The following is a 23,144-nucleotide window of genomic DNA, read 5'->3' as shown; positions in this document are numbered from 1 at the left end:
GGCATTAAAAATACTCTATACTATAGCAATCATCAACAGCTCCCATTTGCTACCCATATTGTACAAACACATCCTTAAGTTATCGGGGTCCACATTTTGGCCGATATCTCGAGACCCTAGTCACGGAGCGGCATCCAAAATACTCTATACTATAGAAATCATCAACAGCTTCCATTTGCTACCCATATTATACAAACACATCCTAGGGTTACCCGGGTCCACGTTTTGGCCTATTTCTCGAGACCCTGGTATCCGATTCTTAAAATTTCAAAACACAAACCATCTACTGAATAGTCCAAACAAAGCCTAGAAATTTGGTTTGGATAGGTGAGCCCGTTCTTGAGTTATAAAGTCACAACGAAAAATGGCATTCATTTTTATATATATAGATTCCCAAATCTCACCAAAAAAATTCGAAAGATGAAATATGCAAGTTTTACAAGTAACAGCCGTTGACCAGAAAAAGCTACGAGGAACAACTAAGTAAGAGGTGCATCAAATTTAGAGCATAAATAAAATGATTGCTCAATGAGCGCTCCCTTCTGCTTTATATCATGTTCGGCCACTTTGAAAACGAGTTTTGGGATTGTGGGCTGAAGGCTGTTCGCACCGGCTGTTAGTGGTTTCGTTGACATTTCTTACAACCTTTGATTAACGTTTTTCTACCAAAACCAAAATCTTGTTCTTCCATTTTCTTTTCATTAACAAACTTTTTCTTTTATTCTTATTTTTATTTGGACAGGCAATTAACAATAAATCCGAACTGGCATATTAAAGATGAAACAATATGACTTCCACTTTGATAAATAATTGAAGAAAAAACTAGCGCATACACCGATTGGAATAAGTGGAAGGTGAGTTATCAAGTAGTTTTCAGCGAAAACTGGTTTTCTTTTGACATTTTTACGTGGACGAAAACGCAAATTTTAGGTCAAAAACCGGTTTAAGCAACGAAACATGTTTTCTTGTCGGCCCGAACATGGTATTAATGAGTTTATCAACGATTAAAACTACTGAATGATGAAAACTAGATTAGCAAAATAGACAGAACGCATTTTTATGAGGAGTAGTATTTAGAGTGGCATTGGAGCGTGAGGTAAATTTCGTGGCCAAAATTAAATGTGGCCAAAGAAGTATGGAGATTATTTAACATAACACAATTCTGTCATGGATTGGAATTCCGTTTGCCACAATTTTGCAAAAAAAAAAAAAAACTTAACCCTTGACGACCGATGGGTCATAATGTGTCACTTTTTAACCGACTTCCAAAAAAGGAGGAGGTTATCAGTTAATGAGAAACCCTTTTGGGCTTAGAGATAGAAAAACAAAAGCCGTAAATACAAAATTTGACCATCATTTACTCACCATCTCTCTACGAATGGTATATTTCCAAAAAAAAAGTGCTAGAATCGGCGCGACACGGACTAATCAGTTTAGTTGCCTTTCATTAAAAATTACTTGTTGTCTTAATTTAAAAAATGCCATTATTTTCATTTTGAAAACGCGGCTGTGTATAATTTCGACATGACGAAAAGAAGGCCTGTAATTGTTCAAATAAATCGCTGCCACAAAATCACAAAGGGTGCAGTTGTTTATTAAAATTTTCATATAAAACCCGATTTGCAAAGCATTTATTTAGCAAAATCGTGCGAATAAGCAGTAAATACAGCAAATCGAATAGGCAGCTAAACAAAAAGGGCTGTAATAGGTAATAAATCATAACAAATCTGAACTAGAGAGGTGCTAGTTATAATCTTAAAGCAATTAGAAAGATGGAAAGGCTATACTATTGACACTCCCTTTCTTGGTTAGTAGTCCAAATTTTGTTTAACTCTCCAGCTTAGTTGAAACTCAGTTTTTAATTTGTAGCTTAACCCTTCTGCAGTGTTTGGAATTTACCACTCCCCATAATGTTTTGGATCATTTGGACCCATTGATAGAAATTAGTGAATTTTAAGAAAAAAAAACGATATTTCAATGTGATTTCAGTTAATATTTTATTTATCGCATGCAGAAACTCTATCGGGAAGTACTATATCGCCTTCTAGAAAACAAAATAAATAAAAAAAAACTCTCTTATTTTTTGCAAAACCATAGCTGATTTTGCTTTTAACGCATAGACAATGCCGCAGCTTATTTGAAACTACCTAACTCTGTAATTAAAGAAGTTTTTCATGAAAATTGGGTCCATTGTAGAGGGGTTAGTTCATTTTTTTTGCTCTATTTTTACCAGAGCGGAAACAAAAAAAAAACTTTTAAATTCTTGAAAATTTTAGCCATTTTAATACTAAACCATGCAAACTGGTACTACATATCTAATTTTAATTTAGTTAGAATTTGACACCAATTAAAACCCGATTTCCCTTCAATTTCACTTAGTTTGACTTATGTATGTGTGTATGTAAGTAAGTAAATAATTATTCGTATTCAGTGAATGAAATATTTTTTGTTGATTATTGCGACTGATATGGTGTTAAATAACTTAACTTTTGTAAAAGCTGCATGTAAATATGTATGTAGAACACAAAACTATTATTTTTTTACTCTGTTAGAGATTTTTTTCCCACAACTTTAAATCACTGCGAATCAAGTTGGACTATTGCGGATTTTTTCTGTCATTTTGTGGTTGTTGAGGTTGTGAGTATGTATGTGTATGAAAACAAATACATAAATATTTTACAAGAATTTTGTGGTTTGATGACTATAGTAAATCAAGTAAATAAGAGCAATTAATTTTATCTGTCAAATGATCAGTAGGTTAGCTTGCATATAAAATTTAAATTTTTCAATTAAAGTGAAAACGCTGATATTAGTTTTGGGATTTTCTGAGTAGATGCAATACTGTTTTTAGTAAAATTATATTTTTAAAAAGCCATAAACATGCTTTCATTACAACAAGAACTAAAGAGTATAAAATAATTTATTATATTAGTTATGCGAGCACAGGCCGCTTTTATAACAAGCCTTCAAAGGTTGCTGCTTCAAACCCTTTTTGAAGGATCGCAAACCTCGACACTAAAAAAATATTTTAGAATTAAAGAAAAATGTGTTAAATTAAAGAAAAAATGCGCTTATAAAAGAGCACCAACCCAACTCGTTATAAATTTTGGAATACAAATTTTAGTATTTAGTATGGAAATATTCAATACAAATACGCCCATAATAAAATGAAGCGTTGTGCACTTCACGGATGCTTTTTCATAATTGAGATAAACAAAACAAAAATTTTATTTCCATGCTGTCTGCAATAGGATTTGAATCTTGACCCTCTGGAAATAAACAAATTGTGGCAAGTATCTCAGCTACAGCCAGATATGTAAATTTGCCTTTAAATATTGATTTTGGGTCGACACCACAGCATGGTAAGAAAGTATTATTTTTAAATAAGAAGATTTTAAAACGATAATCAAATAAGACATATTCATTCTTACTATGCGTTATTTCCCTCAGTGAATCCATAACATTTTTCTTAACCCTTAATTAGGCGCATGGGGTCCAGGCCATTTTTAAAAAAAATGTCCCGGAGGGCTTGGAAATTATGGAAAATTATGTTTTTTTTTGTTAACACTTTAATTTTATTTTATTTTAAAAACACTTTTATTGGGGTCACTCGGGATCCCATGCGACTAATTGTGTGATTTTCTTTATGTGCCTAATTAAGCGTTTTTTCTCTCAGTGTAGTTTTATTTTAAGTTTGATCCATAAAGAAATATCGAAAGAAACAAATGTAGCCATGGAAGGCGTAGCAAACAAAAACAAATTTCACAATATGGGCTATGTTATATTTAACGTTAGCGGTTAGCGAGATTTTAATGTCTGTCAATTGGCAGATCGATTATATATCTGGGGAAATAATATATTTAAATAGACCTTTATAAAAGTTGATAACCCTGACTTTTGACCGGTTTTATTATACAAATACTTCTTTGTGCGTACATTTCTGTACTTCTACAGACAAATGCTGCTAAAGTACACTCGATTGAATTAATAAAGAATCACAGAGCACATTTTTCAATAAACGAACAAAAACAACAAAACAAAATTCGAGATAAAATCTCTATTAAAATTTAATAAGAAACTCTACTCATCTCGCTCCGGTTCGACAGAGAGGACAAACAGAAAGCTAAGTACAAATCAAAAAGGCTACGGAAACTTTACGTGTCTATGGCACGTTGCAACTCAAGGACACATACACGCATGTGACCGGTTGAGCTCTCAATCCAGTGAAAGCATCGAAATCCATTGGCAATAAGATATCCTGTATCAGAGTTTCGAATCAAGCAAACAAGCATATAAATTAATTCAAACACTGCAGTATATGTGTGTGTGTGCATGTGTGTGTACCTATGGGGTCTCTATGTAGAAATGTGCCCTGCTCAGCCCATTGCCAGATACTACATGCACCTTTAAGCTAGTATGAACAATTTTATTTCTTTTGTCTACAGATGCATTGTTGGTTTTGTAGACTAATTGGAATGGAATTGTTGGCTGTTTTTGTTGTAATTGCAAATTTAAAATTAGTAAGTAAATAAAATAAAGGTAGACAGCTTACTTACATACCTTAAGCCGAATTACCACTAGTAACCACCATTGTCATTAGACATTTTATAATCTAATGCCTAGTGGAAATTCAGCATAAGATTTTGAATCTGTAATCATAATGCCGAATTTCAGCTAGGCTTTGGAGTGACAAAAATGACAAAAGAAAAATGTATACCTACCATTTAAAAAATGGTATATGGAAAGAGAGCTAATGATTATTATTTTAAACGTAATGACGCAGATATATTTTCAATACTCCACTTCACCATCAACATTTTTGTCACTTAATGTCCAGTGAAAATCCAATATAATGCAATTCTTCAACAAAAATTTTAAAATAAGGAAGCACGTTTAGGGCATACAGTAACTAAAATTTAGAATTAATATTTGATGGTGTTGTCATTTGTCATTCTATCTTCCTTTAATCCTGGGGACATGGTTTTAACTAAACAGGCACACTCCTCTCAAGTAAAATAATCCTTTGGTTAGGATGAAGTGTTTCGTATTTATGAGCCCGTTTACTTACCATGCAAATCGTTATATCCCACTTACTCAACCCAGCAAGTGGAGTCAGCGAAACGAGTCAAGCAGTTCCGAGTGCCGTCCCACTTTCTGATTAGAATAAGATATAGTCCTTTATTTCCTGGGTTTTCTAAGTCTTTGGACTGTCCATTGGTAAGCATTCCTCCGCCTTCGTTGAATGAGCGATCAAGTAAATATGATTGGATTGGAGTTTTGGTTAACGGACACCCAGAATTAATCATAAACTACTATCTCTTAATAGACTACTATCAATTATTAAGTTCCTCTTCTCGGTTTTTTTAATCCTAAGCGAGACATTGTTCATATACTAAGCCGTCTTAAGACTGCTTTTATTGATTATGCTTACCTGCTTTAACTCCATGTCAATTGCATGTTCCTTAGCCGGGAAATCAGAGTAGTAATTTGCGAGTCTGTAGGACTCTCTAAAAATGAAAGAAGATGCCAGATCCTTTGTAAATGTCCATTTTGAAGTAATTCGAGTTGAATGGGATTTCAACATCGTTTAGATCGTTCTTAAGCTACCGTTGGGAAAATGAATTTTGAAGTTTCTGTCGAAAATTATTCTCGTAACCTTACAACTCTGTTCAAGATGCTAGCGGGACCTGTGCAATATATATTTATGTATAAACGTAAATAACCTAAATGTAACATCTAGCAGTCTCTTTAATGCCACCAAGAGCGTTGAGCAGATCCTGTTGTCGCTGCATCTGTTGCAGGTTAAAGAATAGGATTTGGTGTCAACAGCATCCCACCATTTTAGATGCTCACTCACTGTCGATATGTACTTCCCTACGACCAGAACGACTAAGTACAAGATTCACAGCCGACCAGCAGAGAAAATAGAATCCCCTCTTGAGGACTACCACGTCTGTCTGTTTTCTTACATCTTCGATTCCCATTGATGCTCTCAACCTATTGCCGATCCAAAGAATGATCCGTGGTTTCAATCCTACAGAAACCTTAGAGGAGTGTATAGACGTCAAACTAATAACTTTAAAGGCGCCTTTCACGTCCAGAAAGCCTGTCACCGCAACTCCAGAAAGCTTGTTCAATGCTTCCCATGATTTCATGCCACGCTCGTTCAACCGATCCGCCTTCATGCTGAGCCGCCACACTGAAGTTTTCAGAAATAAAGGCGGCGCATGATCTGTAGACTCAGAACTCCCCATCCCAAGGAGTTATTATGGCAATCGTTTGTTGTAGCATCGCTGGTATGATTCCATTCGGATCCGGAGTTTTGTACCGAGTCCTAAAAATGGCCAAAGTTTAGTTTTGTGCAGGATGAAACTCCATTTTGACTGCATTAGGACTAGGTAGCGACATAAACTTTTACGGAGGCAAAAACTTCTGAAATGAATCTCTAAAACTAGAGGCACTTTCAGACGGACCTACCCCGTCTAAGATATAAGCGTATGCAATTGCACGACCCCTAAAAATCTGCTTACAAAATAGCCTTTAAATTCGTATTTTAATACTTAAACGCTGAAAACTTTAATTTTCACAAACAAAAAAGTTTTAAAATGAAAAACTATATTAAAAATATTTAAACTATATTTAACTGCATTTCGCTTTAAGTAGACTAGACGTTGGCAATAAATGCAGCTTGCTTCTGCTAGTCGCCGTATTGCTGTATGAGTTCAATTGCTCGGCCGCTTGTGTGGCGCGTGCCTGTTGCAGCCGATCGAATTGTGAATTGTCGTCTTTCGAAGCTAAGATGTGCGCTTGCACATTGTCCGTCTGTGCAGACCGCGTTTTGGCCTGGTCTGCCTCCTTTGCATTTATCTGTAGCTTTCGCTGCTGTTGCTGCTCATTGCGGGCCAACAACTTCGGTTTTCTTACGTACTCACTGTAGTAGAAATCAAAGAATAGCACAAACATGAAAACGTTTTGTGTGATCCCGACAAAGGAGATCAGCACCGGATGTTGGCAATGATTGAACACAATTGCCATCGCAAAGTGTATAACCAAATAGCCGAACTGCAGTAATTGCAACTGTGTAATGTAACGCTTCCACCAAACGGATTGTTTAGCCGGCCACACCGAAGTCACAAAATAGTAGGAGTACATAACGGTGTGAATGAGCAGATTGATAATACCCAACATAGTGCTGTGACTGCCTGTAGAAGATAAAATAGATAAAGGAAAATTGAATATTAGCTCGAGTGAAATTAGATTCCGGATATGGAGGTGTTGGAAACCGGAAGCGCTAAACTTCGTATTCGACGCGATTCGTGCGATAGAATCTTCGTATTCTTTACTTTTAATGACTTTTTGCTGTCTTCCGTTATTCACACACAACACTTCACTTTTGTATTTCTATCAATGTTTACTTGTTGCTATCAAAAAACTTACCTGCCAAGAAAGCCACGAAAACGTAAACACCGAAAATCATGCCGGCGTGATGGTAAACATGCAGAAAGGTGATTTGATTGTTCTTCTTGCGCAACACAAAGAAAATCTGCAAAAAGAAACAAGAAGATGATATAAAGGTATTAGTGTGAAAACAAAAGAAAATAGAACAAAGTGCATATATACATATGTGTACATTAGGGTGGTCCAAAAATGCATATAAAAATTAAAGTCGTAAGTTTTATGCGCTCACCCCCTAGGATTGTTCTATACCGAAAAAATATACCTCTATTTTTTTTATTTTGAAATCAAAAAATATCTAGAGGTTGCTCAAGGCGCTCAAAGTTTTCCATGTATTTTATATGGGGAAAAAACCACTATTCGTTGAAATGGAATAGAATATTTTCGATCGGGAAAACTCTGTTCTTCTCCAGAAGACTTTCAGTAACAATACCCAATAGTATTAAAATTCCGACTTTACTTGTTTTGGAACACCCTAGTGTATATATATACATATGTATCTGAGCGAGCGATTGTGCATTTTAGCAGGTCAAAGTGCGCTATGAATTGGGACTGAAAGTTTTAGCAACATTGTTGTTACAACAAAACTCATAAACTGATAAGCTTTAATGTCTTGACCTTCAACTAAACTCTTTCTACACACAAGTCATTTGATGCGGTCTGTGATAACGTCGAGGGAAAATTGAATTTTGGTTACTGATAGTAACTGACAGCGGAAATTCACCTACAAAGCAACAAAAGGAACATTTAATTATAGATTCTGCTGAACTCTTGAACTGAACATCGACTACGCGTCTTGCGCCTTGAATATTGTACTGCCTTTCTAGCTGAGTTGATCCAACGACAAGTAGGCAACACTGGTAAAATGGCATGCTAAATATAAACGGAGAAACATCCTATTCCTATTCTAAATGTCTAGGCGGCTATGAAATTCATAACAAAAATGTTTACAACTTCAACACCGCAAACATATAAACGGCATGGCAAAGTCATTGCAGCTGCGTTTCGGAACACAGCTTCCCAAAAGGTAAATACGTATGTGATGAAAGTGATGAAAGGAACACCCATGTCAATTTTGTAAACAACTAATCGTCGAACATTTTATGAAGTTATCGAATAATATATTTGGTAGATTTTTTTTGCAAAAAGAATTCGTAAGATTTGAAAATATTTTTAACCGAATTCAAAAACTGGGGGAGGTTATCAATTCGTTACCGTATTACCGCTTAACGATGGATCACGTTAACCGATTTCTATAATTTTTTTTAAGGAAGTGGTCTCATTCTAATTTGGTTTAGATCCGATCATTGGATCATGAAGAAATTAACGGTAATCTTATCTTATTACATCAAACGAGCAATTCTTATATTATATAAATCCCTAGGATTCTCTGAAACGGCTTTTATGAAATTTTTAATACAGATAATGTTTTGAATTATAAGGTTATCCGAATAGGTATTACCTCCGAGAATACTCGTTAAAGGTTGCCACCTATTCGAAATTAGTTGGAAATTAAATAAAACGTCACAATATGGGTACCAAATGAAAGGTATTTTAAAAATCCCCAAACCATAAATATTTTTGAATAGGGTTGCCACCTATTTTGAATCCTACATTTAGTTAATTTTTTGTTTAAAAATTAAAGGTACAATATCACTATTCATGAATACTAGAAGAAGGCTCTTAAGAAATGATTTGTTTACATACTAATTGTTATCCCTTAGGATATTAGAGAAAGGTTGCAACTTATTTTCGATTCTACAAAATTTAACTAAAACGACGCAATATGCGTATAAAATTAAAGTTATTCTTGAGAACACTATTTTTAATAGAAAAGTGTATTTTGTTAATTTCAATACGCATTTTTTTGTATACGCTCAACATACGTTTGTACTCTTCATCCCAGCGCATTTCCAATTAGGGTTGCCACCTAATATTTAAAGTAAGAAATTTACTTTTTTAATGGGATATCAAAGGCCAAATTTTAGTTTTTAATTTTTTTTTCCAAACTATTCGGTTTAAAAGCTATTTACTTAACCCGTATTCAATACCCAAACCTTGAAAAGTTAAAAAAATACATGCATATATAACTTTTATATATATATATATGAGCATTGAAGTCGGTTTTGTTTTTTGCTTAAATATTACTTGTTTTCTTCACGATTACTACTTTTATATTTGTTTTTGTATCAATTGCTTTTTTTGAATTACAATAGTAATGCCAAATTTCCACTAGGCATTGAAATGAAAACAAAAAATGTATGCCGTTTAAAAGAACTCCATGTGGAAATAAACTTAATAATTATTTTTTTATGTATTAACACGATTATTTTTTAATGACCGACTATATCATTTGTCATTTTTACCATTTAATGCCTAGTGGAAGTCCAGCATTAGTCTTTCGAATGTGTTTATGGACACTGTTGGCCTTTGAGCAAAGAGCAAAAGTACTTGATTAAGTGATTTTGATTAGCAGGAAATATGCATACATTTGTTTGTAGAGGTGCGCAAAAAACATCGGTGCTGTAACGCAGCAGATGTGAAACAACAACTTTAACTATTGGTTTTTTTATTAGGCTTTCCAATGCTTTTTATTGTATATTACTTTTGTTCCCATCATGAAGGATTTTTTTTTTTAGTTTGCCAAAATATGCACTCCATATTTTCCACTCAATCTAGCCTTGACTATAAAAATTTTAAACAAAGCACTCAACTCTCAGCGGCACATAAACTCTAATTTTAAGTAATCTATCAACTTTCTTCGCGGTCACAGTGCACTTTTTTCGCTCACAGCTCTCACTCCACCCCCCCTTCTTTCGTAATCCACCCATCCCCCTGGCCACTTTCCACCACAAATGCTTACTTGCTATAGTCTTTCAGTGATTGGCTTACCGTGTCAAGTAAATCCAAGTACTTTGTAATGTAATAAGCATAGGAAAGATAAATTAATTTCCACATCCATGGCTCTGTGTTGGTGGGGTCAATCGGCTGACATATTAAGCTGAACTCTTTGCGTAAATACGAGTTTGGTATGCCCTATGAAGACAACAACAACAAAAAGACATTGAAAATAGCAGTAAGTAAATCAAAATCAAAAAAAAAAAGTTGACTAAATAAAAAACGGAAGCCATTAACCAAATTAAAACTTCTACAAAGTAAATAAAGTCGAAAAAAGTATTTCAATCACACGTAATTACGTACTTACCCATACGAATATAATGAAATTGGCTATCACTTGTATCGCATTATATACGCGCATCACATTTTTCAAGTCGAATGCCTTCCGTTTTTCCATCCATTTGGGACCATAATGCAAAACAAAGGCTAAATAGGCAGCAATAACGCCGAAGACAGGAAATGGGGAGCCCACAAGCGGTAAATGTTGCACACGAGGATCTGCAAAGCAAAACGCAGGAATATAGAGGTTTCCCTTTATTGAAATCAAAGAATGAGGTACTCAAAAAACTACTTTTTATTTAAAGTTTATTTTCGGGTTTTTCTTAAAGTCCTTGTCCTTACATACCCCTGTGCTCCTCGAAAATACCATGCAATAGTTGATATATATATTTTGTTATGTAAGCCATATTTTGTATAGATTTCCAGCAAATTTAATTTATTTTTGCTCTGCCTGCTCTACTCCTTTTACGGCCTCGCACTGCCACACAGGCTAGTTGTTTCTATAGGTTCCCCAGCTTTTTTGTTCAGCATAGGATCACTTTCGTGTGCGTAATGGAAATTTTCGATTCAATTATGAAGCATGGCTGGCTGGTTGTGAAATGAAGAAAGTTGTAATTGTTCGCGATTGTCAAGGTGTTCAGTGTCGCCTCAACATTGGAAATGAACCTTTGTATAAAAGAAAATGAAATTGGAATTGAACTTTCTACAAGCGTTTAATTCGTGTGGCCTCAATAGTAAATGTTGCATAATTAATTTATTTAGCATTTACAGCTCTGTCGGCGTACTACTCGATTGCGCACGAGTACATACATTGTTGTGCGCTTACAGTGGTGGCCGTATAATCGGAAACGCTAATAGCTTTATCAAATAAGTAGATAGTAATGCACTTGTTCGTGTATTTAAATGTAACTGAATTTTTAAACTGATACGAGTAATATTAATTTTTATTTGTAAAGCATTATTGCTATGTGTACATACAACGTTTTATTCACTAATCATATTTCAAGAAAATAAAATAAAAAATCACTAGTAACTACTCGATATGATTCGAATACGTTGTATGCGTAGGTCACGCCCACCCAAGCTTATCTAAAGCAAGGTAAAAATAAGGTAAACTACACTTAACTATTTTTTCAAAGCGTAAGGTCTGATTATGGCAACTTAACGTAACATAGAGGCTGTCACTTAAAAATTCTCTTAACTGGATATTGCTTATATTTGGACAACAGTCTGTTTCATTTTGATTTTCTAAGTTCTAAGTCATGTTACGTTAAGTTGCCATAATCAGACCTTTAGGCATTCAGAAATTATGTCCCACTGTGAAAAACAGATTTTCCTTTAAAGTATAAACAGAACCAAATCACTGAGCGAGCTTTGTCTGAAGAAAGTTCGCTGTCAAAATGAATGAAAACACACTGCAGTATATGTATGAGATTCTACACATCGGAAGTGACGACGAAATTCCCCTAACGAAATTCGGCGAGAATATATGTATTTATTTTGAATTTTTCTGCTGCTGGCGATCAAAAAAGCCCTTTTTCACTTGTCTAGCATATAATTATAATTATTTAATAATTATTAGGAAGAAGCTGAATGTGAAAATTTGGGGACTCATCTTCTCGCTTTTAATTTTTATATTTTTTATTTGTCATTCAGCTGATGCGAATTTCATTTCGGTTCTGGTTTACTGGGCAAAATGTTGCAACGAATATCATCCAACGGCATCGCTGCGTCCATCAAAATTCACTCAGCGATTTAGCTCTGTTTGTTTACTTTTTAACCGACTTCCAAAAAAGGAGGAGGTTATCAGTTCGTCGGAATATTTTTTTTATTTATTTTCAAAACTATAAACGACCTATGTATATAAATATACAAGTAATTTTTAGCAAAAAAAAACCGACTTCAACTCTCATATNGGCAAAATGTTGCAACGAATATCATCCAACGGCATCGCTGCGTCCATCAAAATTCACTCAGCGATTTAGCTCTGTTTGTTTACTTTTTAACCGACTTCCAAAAAAGGAGGAGGTTATCAGTTCGTCGGAATATTTTTTTTATTTATTTTCAAAACTATAAACGACCTATGTATATAAATATACAAGTAATTTTTAGCAAAAAAAAACCGACTTCAACTCTCATATAAAAAAAAAAAAATATATATATACATATATATCTCATGATCCACTGATCGGATCTTAACCAGATTAGTATTTGACCACCTCTGAGACACTACCTTTCCGATGCAAAAATTATCGAAATCGGTTGACGTGGTCCAAAGATATGCGGTAACATACATAAAAAAAATAAAATAAAATAAAAAAAATATTCCGACGAACTGATAACCTCTTCCTTTTTTGGAAGTCGGTTAAAAATGGCAGAGATGACGAGATGGTCAATGAACAAGTTGATAATTATATTTATAATGATTACATTTGAAAAACAAGTAAATACTGTGTAGCCATAACAAAGGATCCATGAACTAAAAAATATGACTGTGAAGCTATCGTGGCTATGGTAAAATAGGAAAAAAGAAAAGCGAAAACTTTCTGAAATTTCGCAGATTTTCGCTTAATATTCATACGGACTTAATCATAGGACTCCTGGCTGTTTTATCACTGCTAGCGAATACCAATGATTTCTCTCTGCAGAAGCTAATAAAAATAATAGATTGGCGCTTACACATATGTTAGTGTTTGGCCGAGCTTCTCCTCCGATTTGTGGCGGAGGGACCACCTACAGTTTTACGCCGACTCCGAACGGCGATTGTATTGTCATGAGAAGCTGTTTTTCATGGCAGAAATGCACTCGGAGGTTTGCCATTGCCTGCCGAGGGACGACCGCTGTTAAGAAAAAACCTTTTTTTTCTATATTTTTTGCGGTGTTGCTTTGACCAGGGTTTGAACCCAGGCGTTGAGGAATGGAAGCGCGCCTGCTTACCACTACACCACAGCGGCCGACAGCTGCTGATATGTAAATTAGGAAGACTACTTTCACGACGATCTTCAGGCTGGCAGAAAATTCGGAAGTGGTACTCTTGGAACCGGTACACAAAATGGTGGTGGTGTGTGCTTTTAACCAGACTCACCTACCGACTTGTATTTTGACCTGCTGAATCCGAATCTGAGGTTCGTTTGACTCGTACATCCTCAAAATTTCGAGCAAATAGCGAAATTTTTGCTATTTGTTTTACAATTTTCGCAATTAACTCGAAATTTAGGAGGTGTATGAGTCAAACTGACCTCAGATTCAGTGGGTCGAAATACATGCCGGTAGGTGGGTCAGGTTAAAAGCACACGCCACTTTTTTTTTTTGTTTGTTGGGTTGACGGTGTAATTGAACGGGCGTGCGGGTGCGGTATAGCTTTACGGAAAGTTGGTTAAGTGCCTTTATAAATGCATGTGAACATAAATAAAAAAAACTATATATAAATCGATATAAGTCAGTTGAAAAAATTAATAATTTTCTCAGCATGTTTTGAAGTTTGAGCTTAAGTTGCAACTTCTTATATTTTTCATTTTCATATAAGTTATGGGCACCTTAATGTACAGTTTAATGAAAATAAGTAGCAGATGTACATACGTGCATATTTGTTTAAAAAAATTAACATCGACATCAGTGTCACCATTGCGGCAACCTCAGTAGTGTGTGATATTGTACGAAGTGGGCATACGGAAGAAAACTTTTTTACTTATGCCAAAACGTCTTTTCGCCTCAATTTTTTTCAACAAACTTCAATTTTTTCCACAAATTTCAATTTTTTCCACAAATTTCAAGACGAATTGCGCTGATTGTCAAAATGATGCGTTTGTTGTAAATTTTTTTCGTTGTGATTGTCATCGTGCGTATAATTCATCAGTGTCGGTTTTTGGTATAAATTCACCTTGCGATACCGCAACCATCACAAAATATCAAAATTAGTTGATTTTCGTGCGACGGTTGCGGTAACGCGATTTTTTTTGTCGCGTGTGTAGTCAGCATTACATATTTTACATATTTTTTTACTTTTTAGACACTTAGGCTTTCGCGCTAGGTTGAATGCATTACTTTAACAACAAATACTTAGCTTTAGAAATAATATTAATGCAGTATTCATATTGGACATCTTCATCAGCAATACATATCTTGTTTAATATCTATTAATACTAAATATAACTAACAAAAATTAAAATTTATTAAACTTCACATCAACAGTCCATATCTCTAAAATAACGAAACATTTTTTGTTAAAATTCCACAGCTAAATATGTATATATTTACCAATTGAAAGACAACAGAAGCAGAGCTTAATTTTTTTTTTTTTTTTTTTGTTTTTCTTATAACGCTCATTATTCACTTTTTTACGTTAGCTGTAATTTTTGCATTTCATTTATTCCGTGCTGCATTCATACAAATTCACGAGTTACTGAACCTTTTACGCATTACTTGTTTTTTATTTCACTAGGCTATTGACGTGGAGAATTAAAAGCTTCGCCGACCTATGTAAATTCATACGGAATTTCTATTAGCATATTAAGAGATACACTGTGGAAAATAATTTCAAATTCAGCGGCAATTATTTAGGTTCACTCAACAACAATTCATACATACTCGCATATGCTATGTTTGAAGAGCTTAGTGTGAGTGCTTCAAAAGTATGTATGTATGTACATTAGCCCTATGACATTTTTTTCCAAAATTTCATAAAGATACCCATGACGAGAGGATAAAAGTTTTTAACAATCACACTACTTTTTGCCCATATAATACCGCATATAAGAAAAAAACAGCAAATACAATTTCCACATATATGAAAAACAAGAGAGAGAAGTTCCACATATTAGAAAAAACACATAAATAATTATTTTTCCGATTCTTTCGCTATAAGCTCCGGATGATTTGTGATATATATAATACAATTTGGATATCAGGTTACAGTTTGTAAATTAGCTTTACGGAAGCTTCATGGAAGTTGTTTTCGAAGAGGGTTGCTTGAAATTTAAAACTTTTTGAACACCTTGGTACTTATCATAGTTTCTGTGACTATTTTGGACTTAGAAATTTTACGTTACGATGCATAGAAATGGTTTAAATTAAAATAGGTAGTCCGATCTTTTAGAAAACGATGCGTTTTTAATCATTTTTTCTTCATCCATCAAAATATATATTTTTTTTTTTAAGAAGAAGAGGACTTATCAACTTTTCACTCTTAGTTCGCGATATGTCGTTTTAAAAAGTAAAATAAAATAGTTTTGTAAAAGTAGCTAATTTCGCTGCTTTTTACTAGGAGTGGATCTAGCTAATATTGTACTGGTTCGTTTTTGGCGATAAATATTTTATAATTAACTAGAAATTTGGTTCACTAATACCCTGCAGGGACATGCTTGCCTACATATGAGTATAAATGTATGTGACGATTTATTAGTAATTGTTAAAAAATATATGTCTCTACATTGTTGCTTAAGTACATACATAATACGGTGTTTACATGAGGCGCTTTTACAGGCAACTTTTAGTTGAAAGCAACAATCGCCTGGTGTGAATGGCCTTTAAACGAATCGCTTCCGATGAAGTTGGGCTGCAAACAACTTTTGATGCAACTATTCGTTTTTAAAGTTGCCTGGAAAATCATATCATGTGAACGACGTTTAAGAAACATTCCCTTTCATACGAATTTCCAATTTAAGCAAGAATAAAATGCAAATTAGTTTTGTAATTTTTGATTCTGTAGCGATAAACAGTTCATTAGTCGAACTAGAGAATGTACACAAAGTGTGTTCTCAGAAGAGCGCAACTTCTTTACTCCTATGTTTATGGATTAGGGTGCTCTAAAAATGCATGTGAAGAAGAAAAAGTCGGAATTTTTATGCTCTCACCCCCTAGGATTGTTCTATACCCATAAAACAATATACCCTTATTTTTATTTGAAATTAAAGAATATTTAGTGGTCACTCAATGCGCTCCGAGTTTTCCATGCATTTTATATGGAAAAAAAATGGTTAGATACACAACTGGGTATTGTTATTGGAAGTCTCCTGCAGAGAACCGGAGTTTTCCGATCGAAAAATATTGCTTTTCAAGAATTCCATGCCATGTCTGCGAGAAGTTGTTTTTTCCCATATAAAATACATAGAAAACTTTGAGCGCTTTGAGCGACCTCTAAATATTTTTTTTGATTTCCAACTAAAACAATTGCGGTATTTTTTTCGATATGGAACAATCCTAAGGGGTGAGAGCATTAAAATTCCGACTTTCTTATTTTGGATCACCCTAATGTGGATACATACATAGGTATGTAGTAGTGTTAGGCAGTTTCGATACCAAAAGTACTCAGAACTCGATTCACAAAAGGATCGACAGAACCCGATTTTTAAAAGTATCGATACTGATTACTCCAAAGTACTCAGTACTCACAGAAAAAATAAAATCGAACGTACTCAGAACTTAAAAGAACTTGAAAGTACTCAGTACTTAAAAATACTCTGTTCCAATCATCACTTAGATGCATGCACTCAGATTCGATTCAAAGTACTCAGTATTAAGTGACGAATAGATACTTAAAAGTACTGAGTTTTATTTATATTTACCGGTATTCAGACTTACAGATTCTTTGTACAAAGATTTTGGCTGAGAGGACCCCTAGGGAAATTTTAGGGCAAATTATTTTCTAGAAGATTTTAACCCTCTAGCGACCCTTTCATGAGGGATATAACGGGTTAAAAAGTTCTATAAAATTATTCCTCGTAAAATTTGACTATATGGCCCGCAACAACATATTTCTCTCCGATATGTCTCTTTTTTTAATTTATTCTAAAGACACTTAGCCAAAATATTCCAAATTTAAAATGGCCATAGCAAAGAAATTTGACCAGAGAATGTAAAACGATTTTGAGGTTTTACTATATGGATCTTGGTCTTTCATCCAGAGTTGGAATCAATCCGCCCCAAGACAATGACCCTCAAATTATTGCACAGTGTTATCGGAACTGATGAAAAATTGATAAATAGAACTTAATTGCACATCTACAGGTCAAGCACTTTAATTTGATATTTCATTTTTGAAATTCGAAAGCACAAAGCAGGTCTGATGAGCTTCACAAAAAATGTCTACCCTTCTGTTACATTAAGAAAAACTTACACTTGATACATTAAGGTCACGAAATGGCCTTTTTAAAAGGTAGCAACCCTCTCCGAATACCTCATAATGTGATTCTTGTTAAAGAGGCGGCTACCCTCCTACTTGAAGTTTTAAAATAAAACCATTTCAGAACCATTTCGAAATAATTCTTATTTCTATAAAATTATACTTTTTTGGGATTTAAATCGCTGTGAGCCTTTTTTTATTTATTTTTATTCATCTTAAGGCCCGGCCACACAGAATGCGGTCTTTCGTGCTGGAAAGCGATCCAGCGGTTGTCGCGGCCGTCTGCGATATGGGGACGTCACACAGAATGCGATATTTTTGTGTGAGCGGTAACTGTTTTTCTCCAGAGATTATATACATACATGTATAGTATGTTTTTATTTGAAATTGTTTAATATTTATGAACCAGTGAGATATGTACGATTTCCCGAAGAATTTTTGGCGCTGAATTTGCATATGGACTCAGAATTTTTTTAACATGTGAGGTTTTTTTAGATATCCTTAACTAAAAACGCAAGCGCAAAAAATGTTTTTTTTTATATTCTTTGACTCTCAAAATTCAAAATCTAACATGGATTCGGATACAACGTCTAAAATTCTACAGGAAATCACATACCACAAGATTTCTTTTAATTTTGAAATGAAGCTAGAAAGGCGGTCACGCGCGTAATCTCTAATTTCTTACAGCCGGATCACTCGTCGTCGCGACAAAGACTAGCGGGAGGCGGTAGACCGAATAATACAATTATATCGCCTGACCGCTTCGGTCGGATATCACTTTCTGTCGCGACATACCGCTTTCTGTGTGGCCGGGTCTTTAAACTTAGTGTCCCACAGTCATAGTCGTAAGTTAAAGCTCATTATTGTTAAAATAAACTTTTAAATTTAGAATAGATTTTTAAGTTGTGTCAATCATATACATCTTAGAAACAGCTTTTTGATAAGATAAGAGAGAACAGAGCTATCCATAAGAAGCAATAAAAATTTACTTGGCAATATAAAGAAATATGAATACTTTAATTAGTCCACCCTGTGTTCCCTGTAGGATGGCGGATTTAGCAAGCCGGGAAGACGTTTGTTCGAATCCCACAGCCAGGAAATATTTTTTTACATCTTTTTTTTTGTTCTTTTAATTATTATTTAATTTTTTAATGTAATTATAGTTGTTGTGACCTTTTTAATTAAAATTAAATTCCAAAAAATTTGATTAAATTGGAATAATTATAAGAAATACCATGAACAAAAAGGATAATAAAATAAAAGTTAATAAAATAAAGTAATAGTTATATTAAAAAATATATATGTATAATAAAAAAAAATTGGAATCGCTCGGAGTGGGGACCGAACCTGAGTGCTATTGCGTTTACCACTTAAACAACGAAACAAAACATAGAACCTTATTTTACCATTTTAAAGCCGCGTTCTCCTCATTTTAAAATTAAAATTCTGTTTTTGCTATAAAATGCATTTTAAGTTGACGATGAAGGAGTTAAAATGGTGATTACAATAAAGCACAATTTTAATCGTGAAAACCTTTTTCTGAATTCTCTTATGATTACGGGCCAGTATTTTTACATATAAGAACACAAGTTCGGCACTGTTTTTCCATCGGAATTATCTTCTGTATTTAAAGACTTCCTAAAAAATATTTCTGAAAACTATTAAGATTTACGTACATAGATAAGCTGGACGAATTTTAAAAAATACCTCCAAAAATATAGTTTCTTATATATAATCCTAGTTTTTAAAAACATTTTTTTTTTAATCACACCAGATGATATCAACGGAATCAAGAAATTAGACTTTTAAGTAAATCTTAATATTTTCCTGAAATATTTTGGCAAAGGTTTGTAAATATAATATTTACACGCAACTGTTTTGTGAGGTTTTGACTACGCCAAGTTTTTACTGGTTTACTGAAAACGGTTTCGTCTATATATTTTATTAGTTTAATTTAAATAGCTTATAAATAAATGAACTTCACTTCCTTTACAAGTTATTAATTTTTTGAATTTATACTTTGTGTAATACCAAACTCGAATAAGTTTTCATTCATATTTCTTATTTGTATACTATACATGTGTACATATCGCTAGTTTTGTTTGTAGTCTCATTGATATCCCGCTCGCAAATCACGACCAGCACTCTCCAACATTTGTTTGCTTAATTGGGCATAAATCAAAAAGTTCCAGTCAATCTAGAAACTAACACTCAAAGTGTGTATAAGTACTGCTTAGCTCTTTTGTTAGTGTACTTTAGCTACATTCAACGTACTCGAGGAGCCACTAGAAGAAACACCTGCAACAGAGTGGCAAACTGCTGAATGAAGCTGCTGCTGTTGTTTGCTGTTTCTCATCGTTTTCTTTTCGCTTTGTTTGCGCACATAAGTTTTGTAGTAAAAATCGCAGAAGAGTATGAGCATAAAGAAATTTTGCAGGAATGCTACCCATATCCAAAACAAGTCCAGACCACACCAATTATTCAGTATTGGCAGGGATAATTGAATAGTTAATGAGCAGAATTGCAATATCTGCAGCAGTGTGAGTGTTCGCTTCCATGGCGTTATGTCCGCTTTCCACTTCATGGTGGCCATCAAATAATAACTGTACATACAGACGTGTATGAAGGAATTGATGATGCCGGTGAAGGTGAAGTGTGCAGCTGAAGCCAAGAATGGAAATAGTTTTTTAAGTTTTGTTTTTGTTTTTTTTTGGGAATTTTGCATTTTTAAATCTTACCAAAACTTAAAGTGCAATAAACCCAAACGGCGAACACCATAATTGTGTGATGATACACATGGAGGAATGTAATTTGTCTGTTCTTTTTTCGAAGCAAGAAAAATAACTGCAAGTTAAAATACAAGTTTAGCATTGAAAATGTGAGTTAAATTCCTTATAGTTCACAACTCACTGTGTCCAATAGATCCGTGTATTTGGAAATGTAATAAAGATATGCAGGTATGAGCAAGGCCATCATTTCAGGGCTCGTATCCTTTGGGTCATATCGTTGGCAGGAGAGATTAAAGTATGGTTTCAGATATGAAGCACGAAGAGACTAGAAGTAGAAGTAAAATTAACATAAATATTTAAAATTCTTCAGACTGTCTTTTTTATGGTAATTTTTTTTGTTGTATTTGAAATTTTATCGCAAATATTAAACTTACCGCCGTAAATATGTATGCATTAAGCGCCACCTGAATAAGATTATATATCTGTATTAAGGGCTTTACATTAAATGGCTTTCTGTCTTCCATAAATTTAGGTCCCCACTTCATTACGATGAACAGGTAGAATGCTAAAACCGCAAACATTGGCCATGGAGGACCCAGTAGGGGCAATGAAGAAGTGCGAAGATCTAAAATAAAAATAAAAATTTTGTGATTTCTATTTTTTGACCTGATAACAAATTATATTTAAAAAATTGTATTGTGCATAAGGCCGTTTTTAAATAAAAGTTTTGTCGAAAAGCAACAATAATTTGCATGAGGTAGAAGCTATAGCTGATATTTCGGTGAACAATATATCTACTCTTTTTTCTGGCGTGACATGGAATATGCGGATCTTTAATTGGAAAGTTGCCTCTGTCCGGCTGGTTTATGTTCTCGGCAAGGCAAGCAATTTCGGGTGTCTTGCGACGTCTACTACAGCTGGCATGTAAAGGAGCGCAAATTCGGTGTTGGATTCGGGGTGGCAGAGAGACTCCGTCGCCAAGTACTGTCTTTCACCCCGTGGAAAGAACGTGTCGTCACAATCCGCATCAAAGCGATATTCTTCAACATCTCGCTCATCTGCGCTAATGCCACGAAGAAAAGAAGGGCGAGGAGTTCATGGCTTGGAGCGCACACACGAGCGCTGCGCCGCCATAATATTCAAATCGTGCTTGTCGACTTCAATGACAGGGTGGGCCAGGAAGGGATCTTTGGAACCACCGTCGGAAAATTCAGCCTCCATGACAAAACGTCCGATAACCGACTGAGGCTGATGGACTTCGCCGGGGCCGGAAACATGGAGGTGACTGTTCGCAGATCAAAAATCGAGAAACCAAATTGATCAAGTTGGGATAGACGGAAGGCACGCTTCCAGTATTTTAGACGTACGTACACTCCGAGATCCAAATATCTACTCGGACCACTACAATGTTGCAGTCAAGATACGCATCCACCTCTGTGCAGCAAAAAATGTGCGCCCGAATATGCAAGGAAAGCTTAACGTCGAAAAGCTGCAATCACATCAGATAGCCAATGCATTCGCTACTCGACTTTCACATCTCCTCTCAGAGAGCACTCTTCAAACTTAAGTACCGCCGCCGAAGAAGTAGTCGGATTTCAGCGAGCACGAAAGAACAACTGGTACGATGAGGGGTGTCAAGAACCTGCAGAGAAAAAAGATGTCGCCTACAGGGCCACGCTGCGATCGGGCGCAACGCGCGCTATGTGGGACCGCTATAGGGATCTGAAGTGGGAAGCGAGACTTAGTAGCGGCAATAAGAAGAGAGAGGCCGAAATACGTGAGTGCGAAGAGCTTGAAATGCTGGCCGACATGAAGAGTGCCCGAAAATTTTACCAGCGATTTAGGCGACTTACTGACGGTTTCAAGACCAGGGCGTACTCCTGTAAGAACAACAATGGCGACCTAGCTCCCGATGTTCAAAACGTCCTTAAATTATGGAGGAAAAACTTTTCTACCCTACTGAATGGTAGCAGCACGAAATGTTGTGGAGAAGAACCCGAGCCCGTAGTCGATGATGACGAAGTCAATGTTCCACCACCTGGCTATGAGGAAGTACGAATAGCAAAGCGCGTTATAAAAACAACAAAACTGCTGGAGCTAAGAGCTCTCCAGCTGAGTTATTCTAGTACGGTGGCGAAGAGCTGATAAGGCGCATGCATTTATGTGAGCTCTGCCCAATCCACAAGAAAGGCAACCTCGCCATTCGCGCCAACTACCGCGGGATTAGCCTTCGTAGGATATGTTAAAAGGTCTTATCGATTGTATTGTGTGAAAGACTGAAGCCCACCGCCAACGAACATACTGGCTCTTATCAGTGCGGATTTAGACAAGGAAAATCAACCATAGACCAAGTACGCTCAATACGCCAAATATTGGAAAAGATCCGCGAGAAAATGATCTACAGTCACCATCGACTTCAAGACCACTTTCGACAGCAAGGTTTGAATATGGTGACCCCGCGAAACTGATACGGCTGTGTAAAATGACGTTGAGCAATACAAACAGCTCTGCCAGAATTGGAGAAGGACTTCTCCAAGCCGTTTGCTATCAAACAGGGTTTCAGACAGGGAGACTACGTTTCACGTTATTTCTTTAATCTGATGTTGGGGAAGATAATACGAGCCTCAGAACTGAACTGGTCATGAGCAATTTTCTACAAGAGC

At 35.2% G+C, this 23,144-nt stretch overlaps 1 protein-coding gene across 1 annotated transcript; it reads right to left on the bottom strand.

Annotated features, from left to right (window-relative positions):
- Positions 1–6,639: 6,639 nt before the first annotated feature.
- On the bottom strand, positions 6,640–11,039 carry LOC108361410 (elongation of very long chain fatty acids protein 7). Its single transcript, XM_017614018.1, has 5 exons — positions 10,979–11,039; positions 10,661–10,851; positions 10,348–10,491; positions 7,438–7,543; positions 6,640–7,202 (listed from the first exon to the last, which is right to left on the bottom strand). The coding sequence occupies exons 1-5, from the start codon at positions 11,037–11,039 to the stop codon at positions 6,640–6,642; spliced, it is 1,065 nt and encodes a 354-aa protein (XP_017469507.1).
- Between the last annotated feature and the right edge of the window lie 12,105 nt (positions 11,040–23,144).

This window comes from Rhagoletis zephyria, unplaced genomic scaffold (genome assembly GCF_001687245.7).
Source record: "Rhagoletis zephyria isolate East Lansing unplaced genomic scaffold, Rhagoletis_zephyria_1.1 Rzeph_scaffold_00759, whole genome shotgun sequence".
NCBI lineage: Eukaryota > Metazoa > Arthropoda > Insecta > Diptera > Tephritidae > Rhagoletis > Rhagoletis zephyria.
The sequence above is the reverse complement of the archived record's forward strand: the minus strand, read 5'-3'. Positions and strand labels throughout refer to the sequence as shown.

Excerpts from the sequence above, each read along its gene's own strand:
- LOC108361410 (XM_017614018.1), bottom strand. The coding sequence starts at position 11,039 with ATGGCTTACATAACAAAATATATATATCAACTATTGCATGGTATTTTC. Across the intron at positions 10,492-10,660 it reads ATTTCATTATATTCGTATGG|GGCATACCAAACTCGTATTT; the intron begins GTAAGTACGTAA and ends TTGTCTTCATAG. Across the intron at positions 7,544-10,347 it reads ACTTGGATTTACTTGACACG|ATTTTCTTTGTGTTGCGCAA; the intron begins GTAAGCCAATCA and ends TTCTTTTTGCAG.